The sequence below is a fragment of the Eleutherodactylus coqui genome, chromosome 3 (genome assembly GCF_035609145.1).
Source record: "Eleutherodactylus coqui strain aEleCoq1 chromosome 3, aEleCoq1.hap1, whole genome shotgun sequence".
Lineage (NCBI taxonomy): Eukaryota > Metazoa > Chordata > Amphibia > Anura > Eleutherodactylidae > Eleutherodactylus > Eleutherodactylus coqui.
This window is the reverse complement of record NC_089839.1, coordinates 229,942,395-229,961,343: the sequence shown is the minus strand read 5'-3', so window position 1 is coordinate 229,961,343 and position 18,949 is coordinate 229,942,395. Positions and strand designations below refer to the sequence as shown.

The following is an 18,949-nucleotide window of genomic DNA, read 5'->3' as shown; positions in this document are numbered from 1 at the left end:
TGCAGTATAATTGTTAGGTAATCCTTATTCTGGTGATACCAAATTTGTATAAATATATATATTTGTTGTTTTTTAGGATTCTACTACTACTAAAGCATTTTTCACAGAAAAATTTGTTTTTGCATTGCTGTATTCAGACAGTCATACATGTTTTATTCTCCCATCTATGGAGCTGTACGAGGGCTTGATTTTTGTGGGACAAGTGCACATTTTCATTTAGACCAATTTGGGGTGCAAAAGCTTTTCTTGATCGCTTTTTATTTAATTTATTATGAGGCAGTATTTTGGTATGGTTTTTCTTTTTTAACAGTGTTTACTATACAGGATAAATAACAATTTTATAGTACCAATCATTACCATTTTTTCCAATAATACTGTTTTATTAGAAAAATGGCAATTTTCTAATTTAATTTTGGAAAATGGGTTTACAACTAAAAATATATTTTTTTACCACATTTGTTTGTTCCATGAGGGAACTTTAAGATGGGATCAAACATAATACACTGCGCTACTTAATTAGTGCAGTATTATTAGCACTGTTCCGTTCATCACTGACAGTACAGCCTAATCCTCAAAGGCCACCTTACACGGCAGACCCAGAGGCCATTATTCGACCTCCGATTGCCACGACAACCATCGGCACCCTGTGATATAATTGCGGAAGTGCCGATGGGGAGAAGAAGGAAATCTAATTACTGGGGTCTCAGCTTCTGAACGCCATGGTAATCAGTGCCGTATATGTACAATGCGATGAACTACTGGCTTGCTGCACAACACATATATGTGTTGGGAAGGAGTTAATAAATAGGAATGAGCCACCTTTCAACTAGTGATTACTTCCATGGACAGCACCAATAAATATATAGATCCACACTACATTAATTTCCATCACTAACAGCCGTGGATACCCCAGTGGGAGAGGATCGAAGCAGAGAGTGGTCCTGGATATTATTTGTTCTACTTAATCAGTGCTGTGTTTCACATAACATTTGAGGCCTCCTGCACACGGGTGGAAATTCCACGGCGGGATTTCCCGCGGAATTTCCGCCTGTGAAAACTGCCATAGGATTGCGTTAGCAAACGCAATCCTAGGCAGACGGCCGCGATTTGTCTGCGCGAAATCACGCGCAGAAAACAAATCGCGGCATGCCCTACTTCTGTGCGAGGCTCACAGAGTCCCGCACAGAAATCTCACTCCCCGGCCGCCGGCTCCGGTCTGCGCATGTGCCGGCTGTCCAGCAGCTGGCACATCAAGCAGCCGGAGCCGTGGAAGCAGGTGAGTACGCGCTGGTCCCTGCAGGGGCGCGGGTCGGGTCCCGCTGCAAGAATTTTCGCAGCCGGATCCGACCCAGCCGTCTGCAGGCGGCCTAATGGTGAGCACAACAAATGATACAATATATTCTGCTACATACTACAGCCCTGCACATAAAGCTCCTACCTCTCTTCTTCTATTATATATAAGTGGATAAAGAAGTGTCCTGTATTCGGTTGTACCATAGATTCATAAAGAAAAGGTTAAAAGTTTAGTTACTTTATAATATTAAATATACTTTAAGCTGCTAACTGAAGAAGAAGAAACGTCAGTGATCTGCTAGAAAGTATTACCTCCATTCCCTCAAATGGCGGTGGGTCCTTAGGCTTACTGTTCTTCTTTGCTTTCTTTTCTGTAAAATGAAACAAGTGACCAAGAGTTATTACATTTCCAAATAATGTTATTCCTAATTATTAGAACAAACAGTAATTCTATAGTGGAGTAAATATAAAAAGCTGTAGAGTAAATTGAACAGAACATTAAAGCGGCTTATAGTATATATAAAAGTTATTTCATCCAGTTGGAGGCTAAAGGGGTTGGTTCATTTCATCCTAAAATGGCATATGTCAGTCAAACAGAGTTACCTAGGGCCCCTCCCTATGAGGCAGAGTGTAGAACCGCTACAAACATCCACTCTCATGGACTCCAATCATTATATAGTCATTCATTTGATGGATTTCAATAGAGAAGAATGTTGCGTTTTGCATGATCTAAGATAAAAATGTAACATTTAGTCCGTTTATATGCAGCGCCTTTTCTCCTTGCTAGAGGAAATGTTTTGCAAGTGATAAGAGAACGAGACAGTGTTACTCCAATCCATTTGCTCACCATCTCCTTTGACAAGTAGAGAAAACGCTCCCTTTTCTCGCTATGTCTAAACACATTACTGAGTGCCGTAGCGTTCCCTGCCCTGCAGGAAGTGAACTGGGGCGAATGGACGCTACATAACAGGAAGAAGAGAATCTAGCCGGCTGGAGGTGAGGTGACACAGAGGACTAGGGGAGCCAGGAGAAGATGGGTGAGAAGAAGATGTGATAAGGCGGCTGCCTGGGGAGGAATAGGTAAGTATAGAATTTTTTTTTCTAATGACAAAACCTCTTTAAAAATGCAACTCATTCTGCAAAAAAACAAACTGCTCCATGGCTATATGAATGGACAAATTAAACATTATGGCTCTCAGAACGTAGAAGACAGTTCTCAGAATGAATAGATCACATGCAAGTTGTTTGTATCATATATTCTAAGGAGTCTTCTTTTCTCCATCCTAAACAAACCTTTCCAGCCTTTTATTGTAAAACCGAACTCTTTTCCCATCCCTTTCTTTGAACTCTCCTTTCTAGCTCTCCTATATCTTGTTACAGGGTAGAGCCCCAAAACATAACCAAATTCAATATGAGGCTTTACAAGGGATTAATTGAGGGGCAGCGTTAGGATTGAACCACGCTGTTATCTCTGGTTTTTGTACACCTTAAGGCCCATTCAGACCCAATGATTCTCACTCAAAAATCACTCAAAAGCAGTCTTTTGAGCAAGAATTGTTGGGTCTAAATGCATGGACATCGTACAGTTCTCATGCACGAGTTGTTCCTCGCTCAATTCTAGTTTTATTGAATTGAGCAATCAACTATCAGTAGTGCAGGCTGTTATCACAGTAAGCAGCGCTGATAAGATTCTTACAGCCCGTGCCCCACTGGTAGTTCACAGCGGGATACCGGCTGTAATCACAGAGAACAATACAGCTATTTGCTTATGCAGAAAAGCTGTATTGTTTGCAGAGCAATGGTGGTGTCCCGCTTCGCCTGCATAGCTCTTTACTAGCTACTTAGCTACAATAGACTATGCAAAGATGATCACTCAAACTATCGTTTGAGCAGCTTTTGAGCGATCATCTGTCAGTGTAAATGGGTCTTAAAATCTTGTTTAGTTTTGCAATTGATGCTCAACATTGAATGCTGTTACAACTCACTTTGTCCCAATATTAATCAATACGCTGAAAATGCCTAAAGGATTTATCAGGAGACTGATGAAACAAAAAATACTTGGATAGAAAGATGGATAGAAAACCAACTGATCATCTGACCTTAACAAACAGGTAATGACTCCCAAGAACCTCAACTGCAGTCTTGGAGTTTCAAGACTTGGAGGCTACATGTAGAGAGGTCCACGGATACTGACAGCTTAGAACTCCAAAGAAGGTATAAACTATTTAGTATGAAATAGTTTCTGGTATTAGTGTATCTTGACGCCACCGGAAGCTAGGGGTTTAAAAGAAGGAACGCCCCTGTCACACCCCTAGGTCCCGATATGGTTAACGTAGTAAGGCCCTAGCAGCGGAATTCCTGGCGGCATCAAGATACACTAATACCATAGTTTCCAGCTGAAAATCCCAACTGAAAGATATTCAAAAGACTCTACAGGATTTAAGCACACAGAAACAGTGGTGAAATACCTAGCCAGACCTATTATGCCCTAATTAGAATATGGAAATAAGAAATAAATATAGATGAGCGAGTATACTCGCTAAAGGCAATTGCTCGAGCGAGCATTGCCCATAGCGAGTACCTGCCCGCTCGAGACGGAAGGTTCGGGTGCCGGCAGCGGGCATGGAGCTGCGGGGGAGAGCGGGGCGGAACGGAGGGGAGATCTCTCTCTCCCTCTCTCCCCCCCGCTGACAGCCGCTACTCACCGCTCCCCCGCGCCGGCACCCGAACCTGCAGTCTCGAGCGGGAGAGATACTCGCTAAAGGCAATGCTCGCTCGAGCAATTGCCTTTAGCGAGTATACTCGCTCATCTCTAGAAATAAACATTAAAAAAGAGAAGCTAAACTGTAGATTAAAACCTACTGCAAAAATTTGCAAACTGTGCAATAAATAGGTCTGAACATGGCTGCATTTAAATAATAATACTCTATTTGCAGACTCTATTTGATTGTATCCACATTCAGGATGACAATGTGTCATTTGAGAGATTTTTTGGCTCTTAAAACATCAGTTTAAAGCAAAGTTGATGCATCATCACTCTGCAGAATGACTGATATTGAACAGGAAATGAAACACTGGCTTATATTAAGCTGGCGTAAAGTTGTAAGACATAAAAAAAACCTCCAAACCAAGAATGGCTTAAGCAAGAAATACTTCACTCTTTGGTTGTATAGGAGCACACAGATCGTGGAATGTACATGCAGGATATAAGTAAATTGCGACATAACAGAAGACATAAAATCACATTTTAATATCTCAATTGTTTTCCATCTGGTTTCAACTAAAGGGATAACAACACAATGCATATTTTAGAAAATATCATGATCCTCTTCTTCTGATATTCCTAGCTTACAAGTGTTATTACATATTTGCTGTCTAGCTTGCTAGTCCTTTCTTAAAGGGCTTTTACAGGTTTAACCACCGATGTTAAATTTATGTGGCTGCTTGCTGGGCTCTGTGCAGCAGCGACATAAATGTATGTTCTGCATTCCACCAACGATGGCATGCCCCAGAGTGGATAAAACAACCAAAACAGGCTTCTACTAATAGCTTCTGGTTTGGGTGCAGTCACCGGTGCCTGATTGGCTCAAGTAACGATGACACAAACAGGTGATAATGATCATCATTTTTAAATGTAGGTTAAACAATAGTCATTCTGCAGATAAAGAAAAAAACAGCACTCCGATGCAGAAAATAACTGAGGTTCGCTACAAATAAAAAAACAAGTATAGGCTCTTAATGGTCCACCCGCCCGGTACTAACCACTCCAGCCTTCTCTGCCATTATTCTAAGAACACAATATGAAATTCTGACGAGATTTTGGCATTTTAATGATAACAGACAATGTCCTCCTATAGAATTCCCCATAATTTGACAGATCATACAAAATTAGGCCCATCGTCCAACAGCTGTCACATTTCTAAAGCTTTACACCCCCAACCAATACATTTCTATCGATGAGTCCCTTATAAAATTCAAAGGAAGGCTGCACATCAAACAATTTATTCCATCTAAAAGGGTAAAGTTTGAACTAAAACGCTAGAAAATGTATACAACAGGTTAAATGTTTCCATAGATATGAAGGGAAAGATGGCAAATAGAGATGAGCGAGCGTACTCGCTAAGGCAAACTACTCGAGCCTTTATGAATACCTGCCCGCTCGTCTCAAAAGATTCGGGTGCCAGCGGGGGAGAGCGGCGAGTTGCGGGAGTGAGCGGGGGGGGGGGGGGGGGGGGGAGTGAGAGAGAGATCTCCCCCCGTTCCTCCCAGCTCTCTCCCGCCGCTCCCCGCCCCCCACCAGCACCAGAATCTTTAGAGACGAGCGGGCAGGTACTCGCATAAGGCATTACTCGCTCGAGTAGTTTGCCTTAGCGAATATGCTAATGGCAAACCAAATCCACCAGGATACCCTCACTATATTGGGATAAATAAAAAAAGTTGTTTGGGATCCGATTTGTCCTTTATTTCAAAAAGGCTATATCCTGTGTATATATAATTATTATACCGCTGTACCATTTTTTAAAAGTTTGCTTAAAAATATATCGCAGGGTCTTGGGAGACCATTCGGCAAAACTGGCAGGAGTTTCCACAATCACTGATGAACTCAAAATTAAAAAGGGAGGAGTCAAGTGTTTTTTTGCAGCAGAGAACCGCTTGACCTTAAGCATAGGAATAAAAAGGATTTTTTTATCCTCAGCTCAGTCTTTATGGATGCCACAATAGCTGTTGTAGAACTACTACTACAAAACAAAAGCCTGGGTCAATCACCGACTACAATTAGTACATGAAGGGGGTGGACCTTTTAGACCAAGCTTTACAGCCATACCAGGTATCAAGGAAATCCTACACATGGTACAAGAAAATAGTGATCTGTTTCACGTGGCCACATTTAGCACAGACACGTTCCTTGCTTACCAGGAAAAGCTATTTGAGGACCCCATTTTCACCAATTTTGGATCATCTTATCGATTAGAATTGGAAGATGTCAGAAGACTGACAAAGTGGCTTTTAACTACATTAACCCCTCGATAGAGTCTAGAAGGTACTCCTAAAACAGATGTTGAGTACATACTAAAGGAGGTGTGAAACACATTATTGGCCAGGCTGCTCTTCATTGGCAGCCTTATGCCTCAATGACTGACTATTTTAAAACTTTTTAAACTAAGCTATGTTTGTGAACACTATCGAGTTGTGCCATTGCAGGCATTCAAACATATAATATCCAATACATTTTAAGCATTCCATCATTTTTATTTTTGTTCACTATTCATTTCCAAAATATATGATGCATTTTAAGATTGGAGATTTTCAACTTTTCATCCCCGCAAAAAATAACCTTTGCCTAACAATATGAAAAAGGTCCTTCCATTTACAACATTGTTAAAAATACAAATTGACAATATACCCCAGCACATGTGAAAAAGACTTGGGTATACTAATAGATCACAGACTGAACATGAGTCAACAATGTGATGCAGCAGCCAAAAAGGCAAACACAATTCTGGGATGTATTAAGAGAAGCATAGAGTCTAGATCACGTGAGGTCATTATCCCCTTCTACTCTTCCTTATTCAGACCTCATCTGGAATACTGTGTCCAGTTCTGGGCACCCCACTTTAAAAACATAGTAACATTGTATGTTAGGCTGAATGAAGACAATGTCCATCTAGTTCAGCCTGTTTCAACCCCACCTCCTTTGTTGGTCCAGAGGACAGCAGAAAAAAAAAAACAAAAAAAAAAAAAAACACGAGCCAATTTAGCTCTTTTGGAGGAAAATAATTCCTTCCTGACTCTATAAGGCAGCCAGAGTAATCCCTGGATCAAGATTTGAGAGCAACAACCCCACTGGACACCTAATGTCTATATCCTGTAATATCATAGTGCTCTAGAAATACATCTGGTCCCCTCTTAAACTCCTCTATGGATTTTGCCTCACCACATCCTCAGGTAGAGAGTTCCACAGTCTCACTGCTCTTACAGTAAAGAACCCCCTTCTATGTTAGTGAAGAAACCTGCTTTCTTCTAGACATAGAGGATGCCCTCTTGTTACGGTCACAGTCCAGGGTATAAACAGGTCATGGGAGAGATCCTTGTATCGTCCCCTCATGTATTTATACATAGTTATTTGATCGCCCCTTAGCCGTCTTTTTTCCAGGGTAAATAATCCCAAAAGACAGACAAGCTGGAGCAAGTTCAGAGAAGAGTTACCAAGATGGTGATCGGTCTGCAAATGATGTCCTATGAGGAGCGGTTAAAGGATCTGGGAATGTTTAGCTTGCAAAAAAGAAGGCTGAGAGGAGACTTAATAGCGGTCTACAAATATCTGGAGGGCTGTCTCAGTGCAGAGGGATCAGCCCTATTCTCATTTGTACAAGGAAAGACCAGAAGCAATGGGATGAAACTGAAAGGGAGGAGACACAAATTAGATATTAGACAGTGAGGGTGATCAATGAGTGGAACAGGTTGCCACGGGAGGTGGTGAGTTTTCCTTCAATGGAAGTCTTCAAACAAAGGCTGGACCGACATCTGTCTGGGATGGATTTAGTGAATCCTGCACTGAGCAGAGGGTTGGACCCGATGACTCTGGAGGTCCGTTCCAACTCTACCATTCTACGATTCTATTATCTACGATTCTATAATAGGTCATCATCAGCAGTTTAAATGGATGCTGGGTGTCAAAAGCCTGCCAATCAATTGTTCACTGACCCCACAATATATATTCCAGAGCTGATGTGTGCTGGAAACACACAGCACTGTACATTGGCAGTGGCTTTGAAAAATCCTGCAGGCTCAGTCCCATTCCAAGTGATAACTTATCAATACTTTAAACCTGGAAAACCCCTTTAATAGAACCTTCCAGTCCAGAATACAAAAACGACCACATTCTGTTTTTATGGGGTCCTTGCAATACATTATGGAGGCTTTGTGTTTTCTGTTATTTTCCCCATATTATTTTACATTATACACTGCGGATGTCCAATGTACACAACTAAGCTTCTCCTAAACTGGAACATTTTTTAATGGCCACTCTGGTTATTTTTTTTTCCATTCATTATGTAGCAGAAAACCGGAAGTGGCGGACGGGGCAGGAGCGATGGCTGGATGGGAATTGACATTGGTTCGCCAATGGCCTGTGTACCACAGACCAACAATGATGTAAGCGTTCTACCGACTTGTGTTCCACAAACCGGAAATGTCAAAGGGGCCAGTTCAATAAGAGAGAAGCATAGACGGACCATGATCGAATAGAAACCTAATAGAATTAAAAACCCAGCAGAATAAACTCGCTGAGCAATGTGGCTAGAAATGTCCAAAATGGGAAGACTTCGATATCACAATATTATAAATGGGGATGGTCTAACAGACAAGGTCGCAATTAAATTGTGTGAGTGATGAAAATAACCCGCCTTCATCTGTTCCACCACAATCAACATTGTTTGGTGTTATTTATTTTATTTTTTCTGGGGGGGGGGGGGGGGCGTGGGCTGCTGTTTTGGGCTCCCAGATGCTGTTGAAGTGCAGGAATCATATCATAAAAGTACTATTTTTGGTGAAAACATGAATCAAACCTGGCTTTTATTAAAGGGGTTGTCCCGCGGCAGCAAGTGGGTCTATACACTTCTGTATGGCCATATTAATGCACTTTGTAATATACATTGTGCATTAATTATGAGCCATACAGAAGTTATAAAAAGTTTTATACTTACCTGCTCCGTTGCTGGCGTCCTCGTCTCCATGGTTTCGGACTAATTTTCGGCCTCTGATGGCCAAATTAGCCGCGCTTGCGCAGTCCAGGTCTTCTGCTTTCTTCAATGGAGCCTCTCGTGCAGGATGCCGGCTCCGTGTAGCTCCGCCCCGTCACGTGCCGATTCCAGCCAATCAGGAGGCTGGAATCGGCAATGGACCGCACAGAAGAGCTGCGGTCCACGGAGGAAGAGGATCCCGGCGGCCATCTTCACCGGTAAGTATAGAAGTCACCGGAGCGCGGGGATTCAGGTAAGCGCTCCGGTAAGCTTTCTTTAGGTCCCTGCATCGGGGTTGTCTCGCGCCGAACGGGGGGGGGGGGGGGGGGGACAACCCCTTTAAAGAGTTACACCAGGCAACAACTAAAAGTTCAGCTTGACTGCAGTCATGGAGCTCTACAGGCCCCCAAACTTTCAATTTCCTGAATGAGGCAATTACAGAGATGCCCGATGTTCCCTACTAGGACTGCCATAACAGTGTTGTCTGAAGCGAGTTGGGATACAGTATAGGAAATATACCCAAACACCATCACATAAATTTATACTCCGCTGCAAGATACTAAGACACTGTTGATAATAGGACTTGTTATATAGTACAGTGTAGTATGCCTATGAGAGCTCTCCTATTAGATCTAGTATTATCTAATAGGCTACCTTACATGGTAAACCCAAAGGCCTTGATCAATCGCATCACAGGCTGTTCAGTGATAAAGGGGGCGACTTGTAAGGGGTTAAATAGCTGAGGTTTCTCTGCACCTGAGCATTAGAACATGAGCCCGAGCCCTGGCTCTTCCTCCCTCCCATGCTGGTCCCAGGCTAAGTTCCCATATTTATACAGCGGTCTAACCTAAAGCCCCTTAGCGACCACAGTAATAACACATATTGGCCATAACTAAGGAGTTATAGAAGTTTTCTGAGATTAGAAAAAAATACAGGGTGCAGATAACACTCGAAAATAAGCCACATGGGCAGGAAAACTATATGCCACCATTACACACTAAATGGGAAACCACTGGGGAACACTGATATGGAGAAGGACTTGGGGATTTTAGTTAAAGGGGTTGTCCCGCGCCGAAACGTTTTTGTTTTTTTTTCAATAGCCCCCCCGTTCGGCGCGAGACAAACCCGATGCAGGGGTTTAAAAAAAAACAAAAACGGATAGTACTTACCCGAATCCCCGCGCTCCGGTGACTTCTTACTTACCTTGCGAAGATGGCCGCCGGGATCTTCACCCACGGTGGACCGCAGGTCTTCTCCCATGGTGCACCGTGGGCTCTGTGCGTTCCATTGCCGATTCCAGCCTCCTGATTGGCTGGAATCGGCACACGTGACGGGGCGGAGCTACGAGGAGCAGCTCTCCGGCACGAGCGGCCCCATTCAGAAGGGAGAAGACCGGACTGCGCAAGCGCGTCTAATCGGGCGATTAGACGCTGAAATTAGACGGCTCCATGGCGACGGGGACGCTAGCAACAGAACAGGTAAGTGAATAACTTCTGTATGGCTCATAATTAATGCACGATGTACATTACAAAGTGCATTAATATGGCCATACAGAAGTGTATAGACCCACTTGCTTTCGCGGGACAACCCCTTTAACTGTAAGCTTAACTGGAGCAACCAGTGTCAGGCAGCTGCTGCCAAGGCGAATAAAGTCATGGGGTGCATCAAAAGAGGTCTAGGGGCACATGATGAGAATATTTTTCTTCCTCTTTACAGGTCACTGGTCAGACCACACATGGAATACTGTGGACAGTTTTGGGCACCAGTATTCAAGAAGGACATATCAGAGCTTGAGCGGGTACAAAGGTGGACAACTAAAGTAATAAATGGAATGAGTGGACTACAATACCCAGAGAGGTGATCAAAGTTTGGGTTATTTAATTAAGAAAAAAGATGGCTGAGGGGCGACCTAATAACTATGTATAATTATATTGGGGCACAATACAGAGATCTCTCCCATCTATTTATACCCAGGACTGTGACGGTAACAAGGGGGCATCCTCTACAGCTAGAGGAAAGAAGGTTTCTACAACATAACAGGGGGTTCTTTACTGTAAGAGCAGTGAGACTATGGAAATCCTCTGCCTGAGGAAGTTGGAATGGCGAACTCACTAAAAGAGTTCAAGACGGGCCTGGCCGTCTAGCTTGAGTGATACAATATTATATGTTATAATAATAACTTCAGAAGGGTTGTTAATCCAGGGATTATTCTGATTGCCAGACTTGGAGTCAGGACTGATTTTTTTCACTTATTCTAATAGGAATACTGGCTTTTACCTTATTGTTTTTTTGTCTTCCTCTGGATCAACATTGGGGGGGGCAACAGGCTGAACTAGATAGACATATACCTTTTTTTTCCGGCCTAACATACTATGTTACTATGTAACAAACCTATTCTCACCTTTCAAGAGGTCGGTCTGATTCCAGAAGCGACTCCAGTAGTCAATGGCCTCAGCAGGCATCTATGCATGAAAAGCACTTGACCACTGAGGCCAGTGATTGGTTGAACAGTCATGTTAGTAATGGACACCATGTGACCACTACAGTAGTTTCCGGGACAGGGTCAGCATGGAGCAGGGCAACAACGCTGGACCAGAAGCCTCATCTTTTCCACAACTTGCAAGGAGCTTAGCTGTCTGCCCCTGCCCACTGACACCTATGTAGGTAACCAACATACACCTGACTTTATCACAGGTCTGAAATCATTTCAGTCATAGATAGTAGCCACTTCAAGCTACAATGTAAGAATACAAGTGATATGTAAGAATCTGAGAATACAGTAACAGTAAACAACAGGAAGCACGGTCTTTACGATCCATATCCAATGACACCTCTTTATGGCCAATTCTCATTTTTGACCAGTGTGTTCCTTTAAGTGTATCGTTAAAGATGTACCATCTTACTACACATAAACATGACTGTACATTATGACACGTGATCTATTCAACATTTATTTTTCTGGAAATATGAAATAAAGTTAATAATGAATTTGACAAATGCACAGTAGAAGCACACCAACAAACTGCAGAGTTTTCTAATGTGGATTTAGCTGCAAATCCTTTTCAAAATGCACATGGCACATAGAGGTTCTGCAAAAGTCAAAGTACACAACAAGTCAGAATGGGCTGGCTGCTATTTGAAAATCCACAGCATGGGCTAAAATCTGTACAGATTTGCATTCCCCATCCACATGTATTAAACTTTACATTGTCTGCTCTACAACTAATCCACCGGGCCTGAAGCTGGCCTGAGGCTTGTAGTTAAAGGTTTTCCATTGTTCTACCAATAAAACCAGAACGTTATCGCGTCCTCACCTTTACTAGTTAAGCCATCTCTGCGATTCTGCAGATAATAAAGAAGCTGTTCCACTTCAGCATATTTTGAAGGATGGATGAGCTTGCATTCTTCAACCACCTTCCTTGCCAGAGAAGAAATATCCGTGTTGGCATTAAGACTTTTCAGGCGAATGCTAAAAAAAAAAAAGGAAAAAAGTAGATTTGTTACAATATGCGGTAGGCTATGTTCGCCTTGTGCTTTTGTGCATCATGGGATATTATGTGTCTCTTGTGCGAGTACAAGGTGGCACAAACTAAGTGTAAAGATTAGGGGAGCGGTTACCCCTTCTAACAGGTTCAATAGGTTTTGGATAACTTTAAAAGACCATTTAAAAACTTTATTCCAGGTTACATTTTGTTTGAAAGTCTTAAAAAGTTTAGGAAAATATATTGTGATTTGCTGCCAAAAACATATTTTGACTGCAAAAGTCTCAGTTTAATGTCATAAACACTCTGTTGCTGCATCTTTGTGGAGGCTAGCGATTGTCATGACCAATGGTCGATCACAGTATTGAGGCTTGAAACATGTGGAGCTCACTCAGTAGACCCACCGTTGGACCGGGTCACTCATCCATGATATGGGTACTTTATGCTTGTGTAAGAACAGCCTTAGAGAAGAACTCTGGAGAGGGGAAATCTGCCTCAAAAATACATCCTAGAGAGTTTACTTGGGTACAGCTTATTCTGAAAATGCGAAATACAGAATGCATCTTCTCCATCTACACAGCCCCCATTGGGCAGACCATCAAGAGATTTGGCTTTCAGTGCCATCTCTATGCCAGCTATCCACCTCTTCCCATGACATCACAGCAACATTCCTCCCGAACGCCACCAACTGTCTGTTCGCTTTCTCTAACACTGCGTCCTCTCTCTACCTAAAACCGAACCTCTCAAAAAACCGACTGTCTCCTGTTTTCGCCCTCCACTAACAGACCTCTTCCTGACATCTCCATCTCAGTGTGTGGCACCACCATAACTCCTAGACAACATGCCCGCTGCCTTGGGGTTATATTCAACCCCAATCTCTCCTTCACCCCCTATATCCAATCTCTTGCCCGAACATGTCAGCTGCACCTCAAGAACATCGCACGAATCTGCCCTTTTCTCACAGTGGACACACTAAAAACGCTCACTGTTGCCCTAATCCACTCTCTGCCTGATTATTGCAACTCGCTGCTGATCTGCCTCCCCGCACCAGACTCTACCCTCTCCAATCCATCCTGAATGCGGCAACGAGGCTCATCTTCTTGTCCAGCTGCTACTCGGACGCCTCTGCCATGTGCCAGTCACTGCACTGGCTGCCCCTCAAATACAGAATTCAATTTAAACTCACCACCGTCATCCACAAAGCTCTCCACAGCACCGCCACGCCCTACATTGCTTCCCTCATCTCAATCCACCACGCAGCCTGCGCCCTCCGCTCAGCTAATGAAATCAGACTAAGTGCCCCTTTAATGCAAACCTCTCATTCCCGTCTCCAGGACTTCTCCAGAGCAGCACCGGTCCTCTGGAACGCGCTACCAAAGGCTATCCGGGCAATCCAGGACTCACAAAACTTCAGTCGTGCTCTAAAAACGCATCTCTTCAGTGAGGCATACCATATCCCCTAAACCAGACCCCTCGGTACTCCGCCTGATAACATGCTCCCTATCCTACTGACTGCAATTCCTGCTAGCCGTAATCAACCGGCATCTGCAGTTATACCAACTCTATACGGCCTAACCACTGTCTGTGTGTATAGCGTCCCTCACTCTCCACCTCGCCATACCGTGCACATCTCCAGCCCCTTTACCTTCTGTATCACCCCATTATTTGTAGTATGTAAGCTCGTTGGAGCAGGACCCCCACCCCTATTGTTTCCATCAATTGATTACTTCATGCAACTGTGGTCTTGTTTTTATTTCCCCTGTATTGTAAGCGCTGCAGAATATGTTGGCGCTATATAAATAATGATTATTATTATTTATGTCACTGAACTGTAGAGCTTAAAGCGGTTCAGTCATTGGAAAAAAGAAATTCTTTACTTACCCATTTCTCCCCAGGTAGTCTTCTTACCACCTCTTCTCACCAATCTTCTTCTGGCTCCTCCAGTCCCCTGGGTCACCTCTCCGCAAGTTGGCCAAATCTTCTATTTCCTGTGATGTAGCGTCCATTCGCTACATTCTGCTTCCTGCCTAATCCTGTTTTAGCGTGCAGGCACGGTGTCTCGCAGTGAGTGTTCATATGCTATAGGAACATTCAAGGTGAGAGACTGTTCAGGCACAGTCGCTGCAACATTCTACGCCTGCGTGCTAAAACAGGCTGACGAGGATTCGGCATTTTCTACCAGGCAGTGATCGCTGTGTCACTAGTGATGTAGTGTAAACTGCCCTGCAGGAAGCAGAATGTTGCGGATCGACTCTACATCACAAGAAATAGAAGCCATGTGATTTTTGGGTGGAAAAGGTAGCAACCCTACCTTGAAGGTAATGCATTTGAGTAGATGGTACTTGCACAGTAAAATAGTTTGTAAGGCTGAAAAAGGACATATATCCATATGTCATACTGTACTGTATGAACTTTTACTTAGAACTTACATTTTTTGACACTCCTTTCTCTCACCAAGCATTGCATCTCCCATCTCTCCAAGGATCGTTGCCTCCACTTCATAGTGGACAACAAGAGCTTTTTCTGTTGGGTGGACATCTATGTTACCTCCTTTCACTTTCCTAAAAAAAATAGATATATATTGAAAAAACAGGAAGAAATGTTATAGTGAATCACAAAAATATGCCTTATTCCACTCATCCTTCTAAATGGCTAATGTGCGGTAGCTGCATCGCTTGTCTGACCATTACAGATGGGCTGCAGCTCACTTCTGTTCATTTGTATCCACTTTAAAGCAAACTTGCTACACAGAGTGGAAATCATTGGTCGACCCCGCTCCATACAATGCGGTTGATGGCTCTTTCTTATAGCCGACACTCGCCAGAAACAGCTCTGATAAGAGCTCCAATCAGCGGCGTGACTTAACTCTTTAAATGCAGCCATCAATCCTGCCAGAGACATTTAAATGCCACAATCACAGTTCGGGGGTCCGGCACTGCTCTCCACAATAAGATCACGGGTTGCCATGGCAGCTGGATCCTTCTGAAAGGATTGTAGATTGCCTATCAAGCCATGCGTTTGCAGAAACACAGCGTTTTTCAATGCTGCGTTTACTGCGGTTTCAGCAGCGTTGTCACGCATTTTTTTATAACGTTGTCATCGCCGACAGAGGATCTTTTGCTAATGACAGGGTTTGAAAACCCCACCTCCAGCGAGAGATTGCTCTGATTGGCTAAGCAAGCTGAGTGTCAGCAAGCTCAGCCAATCACAGCCAGCGCTGGATGCACCAATCACAGCCATTCATTGATTGGCTGTGATTGGTGCACCGCACGCCGACTCAGATTGGTGAAGCTGGCGCTCCTGAACCAATCAAGGCAATCTCTCACTGGGAGGCGGAAATTTCAATCCCCGTCACTAGCAATAGATGCTGTCGGCTTGACAAGCGCCCGGCAGCTGGCCCGGATCTCCGGAGAACAGCAGCGAGAACCCCAGCTAGGCGAGTATTACTTTTTGGTTTTAGGTCGTGTAGCTAGCTCTTACATTTAGCGCTGCCAAAAACGCAGGACCAAGTTGTGCCACATTTTCAGCAGTGCTGAAACCGCTGCCCACGTGCAGGAAAAACTGCAGCATGCTCCATTTTCTGCAGTTTTCCAATGGACGGCTCTCGCGGCTTCCATTGAAATCAATGGAAATCGTCTAGATCCGCGGCACGTAAGCAGCTGACACCGCGAACCACGGGAAAGCAGGAGTTTAAAAATAAGAAAGCAGAAGAAAGAAGATTCGGCCGTGACGGAGGACAGCCCTGAAACGGCGGGACAGGTATGTAAAAAGGGTTTTTTGGCCTCATTTCTGTGGGCTGGGTGGAATCCGCTACGGGATTCTGCAGGGAGAAACCATGTGGCCCATGGACATGAAGCCTTAGACTCCTATTGCAGCAACGACGCAGCGGGTGATTGTAAGAGACAGCTCCATAAACTCCCCGTCACCTAAACTATAAGCACCATATCTCAGGCCGGCCTCACATGAGTGTACCGCAAAACACTGCACAAAAATCACAGCGTTTCACTTGCGTCGGGAATCGCATATCCCTGCGTATTGTTGCATTTTTGCTCTCGTACGCCTGCGCTTGTACAGTGTATTTTACACACTGACTTCTTGGTTTCCTCTTTTTTTAACCCTTTCCAATCCACGGTCTGATATCTTCCTACATTCTGATTGAAGCTTGTACAGCTCCAATGTCAGAAGACGTCCGACAGGGTATTCTTACCGTCTATTACCAGCAACTCTGCTGTCGGAGCCTCTCTAGCGCACACACTGGCTTTAGCCAGCAGATGGCACCGTTGTATAACAGCAAAAAGAGAAAGTCTTTTAGGAAACCCTGAATCCAAAACTGGATTGGAAAGGGATAAATAATGTCTTTTCACGTTTTTTAGCGACATGCGTAAAAAATGCCGAACAAAACGCAATGTAGTTCCGAACGCACCCATAGAAAACAATATACAGTACAATAGAACACGCTGCGTTCTTTGTTACATGTGTAATATACGCAGGTGTGGGGGGGAACAGTGAAGATCAGTGTACTTTCATTGGCGCTATTCACCGCGTAGTATGTGCGCGTGATTCGCAATACAAATCTGTTCGTGTGAGCCCGGCCTTAGTTCACAGGACCGTTACAAGGGGCTTGTCTTTGGGCGCACAGACATCATGAAGGGGAGACCCCGCTCTACTAACCAGACAGAGGTGCTGAGTACACCATTGTATTATGAGGCTGTCGGACCCCCGCTGTGACCGCACCGCCGGCCCCCCATGTACTGTTCATGTAGCGTTCTGGCTCCGCCCCCTTCTACGTGTCATTGCGTAGCTCCGCCCCATCACGTGTGCCGATTCCAGCCAATCAGGAGGCTGGAATCGGCAATGGACCGCACAGAGCCCATGGTGCACCATGGGAGAAAACCACGGTGCATCATTGGGAAAGGACCGGCGGCCATCTTTAAAAGAAGAAAAGAAGATGCTGCGCGAACTGGGAAGGAGGTAAGCGGTTTATTTTTTTTTTAAATTACAAACGGTATTGATTTTAACGGGGCAGAATGCGGGGGTAGGTTGAAAAAAAAATTGCATTTCGCCGCGGGACAACCCCTTTAAGTCTTTGGTTCGCTACTAAAAACATCCAGTACAAAAAGATGAAAACTGTGTTCCACTGCGGTGCGGACCGCGTATCACCGGCTATGGCAGCGATTTTTGCCTGCGCATGCCAGCGTGTTTCGCACACGTTATTATAAACGGGCTTGCTGGTTTCATTTTTTTAATCTCCTGTTCTGTTACTTAGCGGCGTTGCATTTAAACGCTGTACCTGCGCAATGTAGTTGCGTCTATACAGCGTTTCGTACGCACCCATGCAGAACAATAGGGCTCTATCATGCGTAATACGCGGTGAAATAGAACGCGCTGCGCCCTTTTATACACGTGTACTATACACAATGAAAACCGCCAGTGTGTGTATAAGGCCGGGTCACAGGAGCGCAAGATTACCGTGTATTACGTGTGCGGTGTACGTGTGAGACGCATATTACGTGCCAGAGACCCCATTGTTCTGTATGGGCGTGTAAACCACATCGCCCATGCGCAATTACATGGCCGGCGTGTATACGTGCCATTGTGAAGCGACAGCGCGGGACATATAAGCAGGGGAAAAAAACACGATAGGCTGTGGCGCGCAGTACAATGTCGCTGCCATACCTGGTGACAGGCCGCGTCACGGTAGTAAAACGCTGCGTGGGACACACTGCGTTTTACGTCTGCGGCCACGCGAATCTGACAGCGAAGATCAGTGTTTTAATGCGAGCGTACATGGCGCTGGTAACGCGCAATTCAAATCCGCTGGTGTGAGCGCGGCCTGACCTGCCTCCCCTCCCACCGGCCAGCAGCTGGAGGAGGACACTGAGCCGGTCCTGAGCCTACAAGGGTGGAGAGCATCCCTGCATAGTCCCCCATCACTGCCTGTAGCCATGACAACCCGCAGCACCGTCACCTCTTCAGGTATCTGGCGTCCTCGGCCTGCATGTCTGCAGACGTCCCGGCTCCGCTGCCTGCAGCCCGGCTTGTTATGGTTTCCAGGGGGACGGAGCGGCCGCGGTGTCAGCACAGCCCAGGCCCGGCGTGACGTCACGGTCACGTGACTGTGCCGGTCGGGGAGGAGCCGCTGGGCGGCCGCGGACTAGTGGGCGGCGGGAGGACGCTGGGTCAGAGTTATTATGGCTCTTGGGGTTTTCATGGAGGAGCAAAACCCGCTGAGCCTGAGAGTAGAACAGTGGCTTCACCCCAGAAGCTGCCCCAAAGCATCGTGTCCGCCATGACTTGTGTGCCGCGGCCGCTGACGTCACCTTGTAATGTCGCTGGGCATTGTAAGCCACAGCCAGCATCACCATGCACAGCAGCTCTCATCAGGGTGCAGCAGGGTCCTGGTTCGGCCTGTAGACGAGGGGCGGGAAGGGA

The 18,949-nt window shown here is 44.9% G+C and overlaps 1 protein-coding gene across 2 annotated transcripts in view; it reads right to left on the bottom strand.

Moving 5' to 3' along the window:
* The window catches only part of KIFAP3 (kinesin associated protein 3), a 101,147-nt gene extending 82,513 nt beyond the window's left edge, over positions 1-18,634 (bottom strand). For both annotated transcript variants that reach the window (XM_066597058.1, XM_066597059.1), the window contains exons 1-4: positions 18,486-18,634; positions 14,947-15,078; positions 12,350-12,504; positions 1,606-1,664 (exon numbers count right to left, since the gene is read on the bottom strand). In XM_066597058.1, coding sequence (XP_066453155.1) covers positions 1,606-1,664; positions 12,350-12,504; positions 14,947-15,078; positions 18,486-18,517 — 378 coding nt within the window. In that variant the 5' untranslated portion in view covers positions 18,518-18,634. The remainder of the gene's footprint in view (positions 1-1,605; positions 1,665-12,349; positions 12,505-14,946; positions 15,079-18,485) is intronic.
* Positions 18,635-18,949: the final 315 nt, after the last annotated feature.